General features: G+C 21.7%; 1 protein-coding gene across 1 annotated transcript; it reads right to left on the reverse strand.

Annotated features, from left to right (window-relative positions):
• Nucleotides 1-35: 35 nt before the first annotated feature.
• LOC102672383 (TBC domain-containing protein kinase-like protein) lies at nt 36-3,965 on the reverse strand. The gene is made up of 14 exons (XM_006610561.2): nt 3,909-3,965; nt 3,515-3,725; nt 3,195-3,444; nt 2,808-3,036; nt 2,462-2,736; nt 2,229-2,375; nt 2,031-2,151; nt 1,694-1,855; nt 1,443-1,620; nt 1,071-1,277; nt 727-986; nt 476-603; nt 240-402; nt 36-165 (listed from the first exon to the last, which is right to left on the reverse strand). Exons 2-14 carry the CDS (start codon nt 3,717-3,719, stop codon nt 58-60), a joined length of 2,433 nt encoding a protein of 810 aa, XP_006610624.1. The 5' UTR covers nt 3,720-3,725; nt 3,909-3,965; the 3' UTR covers nt 36-57.
• Between the last annotated feature and the right edge of the window lie 66 nt (nt 3,966-4,031).

Here is a 4,031-nt window from a genome sequence, read left to right on the forward strand (position 1 = left end):
ATACCTATACAAATATATATATATTTTTTATATTATATATATTATAAATATTATTTTTTAACGCACTGCTATTATAATATTTGGAGATTTCGCCCGTAAAGCAGAAATTCCTCCTTGTAAAGAACATACACCCATAATTCCACATTTTACTAAGAAATCTGCAAACTACAAAATTTTTAACTAACTATAAAAGTCTTAATATTGAAAAATATAAATTTCATAATACATATAATATTTACCAATGCATTATTTTGATCATGGGGTCCAATAATTATGACAATACTATTTTTATTTTCTACAAGTGGTTTTGCATGTGGTCCAAGGGTTTCAATATGAGTTAGAGAAAGTTGTACACTTGTAAATGGAATATTAATACTACCTATTACAGCACCTCTTTCAAATCTATATAAAAATAATAACTATTATATAGAAAAAATAATTTGGAATAACTATAATTTTTTTGTAAAATACTCACTGTATATTATTACGTACATCTACAGCTATCAATTTCTCAGGACTATTATCTAATAAATCTAAAAAATCATCAACAGAAATTCTAGGCATTTTTTCAGTTCCAGGTTCTAATTCTGACCAATTTATATCCTGTAAAAAAATATTTAAGAATTTTTTACAATTTATTATTATTTATTATTTAATTTATATAATTATAGCAATAAATTATTAAATACATATAAATATATCATAACATAACATATTAATTTATACCTTTGGTTGATTAAATTGATGTTTTCTATAAGTAATACTAGGTGGTGTACTTTGATACATCATCATAGAATCTTTAACACATAATTCTATATCGATTTCAGGAAGATCAGAAAATAAAAGAATACATTCATTAAAACCTGAAGTTAAAAGAGAATCTCGCAATTGTTTCAATATAGCTAATCCAACAAGAAGTGGAAATGAAGAATCTCCTAATAAGAGTTTATCCCATAAATGGAGTATTTTGTGAAGTGGAAAAACATCTAAAATAAAAAAATTAAAAAGTGAAACAAAAACAGTAAAAAAAATTTTACATAATTCGAATAATAATAAGATAAATAACTTACGTGAAAACATTGTTAGAAACCATGGAATAGCAAATAATTCTGGTACAAAATTAATTGATCTAAGATGATTAGCTAATTGAGGATCATGAAAAGCTATAATTTGTGAAAATTTTCCTAAATATTCTTGTATAACAGCTGAATTATCTTTTAAGAAGAATTTGTGAAGATATTTTGGTATAAATGCAGACAAACATTCAAATGCTCTAGCTGAAATTACAATATATAATAAATAATATATACTATAAATATAATAACTATAATATATATACTATATATACTATATATATATTATAAATATAATATAACTATAATATATATATATATTATATATATATACTATAAATATACTTTGTGATATATTTAAATTATTACCTTCGTTATTAAAGTTAAGATAAAGAAATGGAGCTGTTAAAGAATCTAATCCTTGCCAATAAACATAATGAGGATTATTTCGAACCCATGCTTTGAGTAATCTTTGTAATCTCTCATGACCAGCACCAGATGACAATAATTCACTATATTGATGACATCTTGGTATATCTACTTCTATCTATATAAGATATTTTTAACATGTTAAAAATAAATAATTTAATGTTATTGTTAATTATTGTGAGATTAATTACTTGTCGATCTGTATGAGTTGGTGTTTCTTTATCAATCATATCATAACGTTTTTGAATATCACCAGTAATACCAAGTAATGCTGCCCAAACAGCTCCTCTAACAGGTGGTGGTATATCTTTATGTGCTTCTTTAATGATTACTTCTCGTGTAATTGGATATACCTAAATTATAAATAAATAAATATAAAAAAATATAAATAAATAAGAAATATTTTACTATGTAAATTTTAATTCATAATTTATAATATGTATTTTTTAATATGTAATTTTATATGTATTAAGTTCAAAAAAAATATATTTTTAATTTTTCTATGAAAAATTACTATTTTTAAATTACCTGTAGCAATCTATCATATAAAACAATTCTATAAAATTGATATTCTGTATCTCTTTCTCTTATGATTAAAGGTAACTGAGAAGCAGCATCTATTAAATCTTCTTGTGATTGAACATGCATTCTATAAAATAATTAACAAATCATTAAAACAAGATAAAAGAAAAAAATGAAATTTAGATTTATATTTATTGTACTTACTGATTTGTTAACCATGGATAATTTGCAATATATGGAATATGAGATAAACGTTGACGTAATGTATCAAGAGGAACTTTAACAACACGTAAATCAAGTAAACCTGCTGTATCTCTTCTTCCAAACATTTGACCTAAAAGTATTACTAAACTAAAAAACGAATTAATAAATTATATTTTATTTTAAAAAAATAATATTACATAAAATAATATAATAATTTATTAAATTATAGTTACTTTGGAATGGATAAAATAGGTGGTCTTGATCTGATAAGTCCTTGTTTCTTTAATTCTACAGTAATATCTCCTCCTGCTAATTGCCATAAATAATACAATTCATCCATTTTCCTAACAATTACATTTTTATATAGACTTTTTTTCTTTTCTTTTTCATTTTTTAATAAAAATTCTTCAAATATTGGCAATTTTAATAATTCTTCTGGTATTTTGCGTTTTGAAGGATGAATTTGAAGGCAAGAATCTACAAATTCTTTTACTTTATCAGGTAAATCCTATTATAATAATAAAATATTACAATTACAAAGATAAATATGAAATGTCAAATATAAATGAAAAAAATTACCTTATATGTGTTATAACAATTGGTTTCTCTTGCAAGACGTTCAAATACAGAAGTTTCACAATGAACGAGACTAAGAACCTTTCGTAAACATTGGGATAATTTTACACCTGACCATATTGATTTTGCCAATAGTAATTCTGCAATAATTATTCCTAAAGACCAAGAATCTACTTTTGCACTACTGATACCAGGACTTAAAAATACTTCAGGTGCTGTATATTTTGGATAACTAAAAATAAAATGCACTATATATTTAAGAAATACTTGTTATTTATATTTTTTTTATCTCTAAATATTTAAAATCACAAATTTAAAAAATTATATTAAATCTATATTCTTAAAATTATTTGTTTTAAGTTTTAAGTTTTAAGTTTTATTAATACATACCCAATAGGAAAAGATACATTTTTTCCATTATCTGTCATATAATATAAACCAAAATTATATAATTGTACATTTCCACTTTTATTAATTAATATATTTTCAGGACTTAAATGTCTATGTACTAAATTTAACATATTCATATGTTGTAAACCTAATAAACATTGAAATGCTATTTTTATAATATTATCTATGTTTAAATTTTGTTTGTTGTTCAATGGGTCTCCATTATATTCTGCAACCACTACTATGCGTTCTATAAAAATAAATTTTAATTAAATAATTATATGGAATATTATTTATTTTTTAATTTTTTAAATTTTTACCATGTTTACTTCTAATTATATCAAGATATGTAGATAAATTTGGATGATGAATAGTTTTTAAAAATTGAGATTTTCCATAAATAGTTATTGAATTTGGTGTAAGAGGTAAACCATTACTACCACAAACTTCGACTGGATGACTTTGGGCAAAAAATGTCATTCCACCAAAACATCGTTCTTCATTTTCTAGAAGTGCTGGACACATTTTTGACTATAATATAATAAAATAATAAAATAAAAATACATTTTAGATCATCAATAAATTATGATTAAAAAATTAATTTAATTTTTTAACAATACAAAAAATTTAAATATACTATTATATATTTATTTTTATATATTTTATTATATATTTAAAAATGTTATATATTATAATACTATAAAATGTACGTACTTGATTTATTTATAAATTTTTATAAAATTTGAATATAGTTAATATTTACATGATTAACTTTATTTTATTTAATTTATTTATTATTTATTTAATACTTATGGTATTATATTATTAGTAAGTTAT

Source organism: Apis dorsata, unplaced genomic scaffold, assembly GCF_000469605.1.
Source record: "Apis dorsata unplaced genomic scaffold, Apis dorsata 1.3 scaffold_74, whole genome shotgun sequence".
NCBI lineage: Eukaryota > Metazoa > Arthropoda > Insecta > Hymenoptera > Apidae > Apis > Apis dorsata.

Coding starts and splice junctions, on each gene's coding strand:
- LOC102672383 (XM_006610561.2), bottom strand. CDS start 3,719: ATGTGTCCAGCACTTCTAGAAAATGAAGAACGATGTTTTGGTGGAATG. Junction 987..1,070: donor GTTTCTAACAATGTTTTCAC/GTAAGTTATTTA, acceptor TTTTTATTTTAG/ATGTTTTTCCACTTCACAAA. Junction 166..239: donor ATGATCAAAATAATGCATTG/GTAAATATTATA, acceptor AAAATTTTGTAG/TTTGCAGATTTCTTAGTAAA.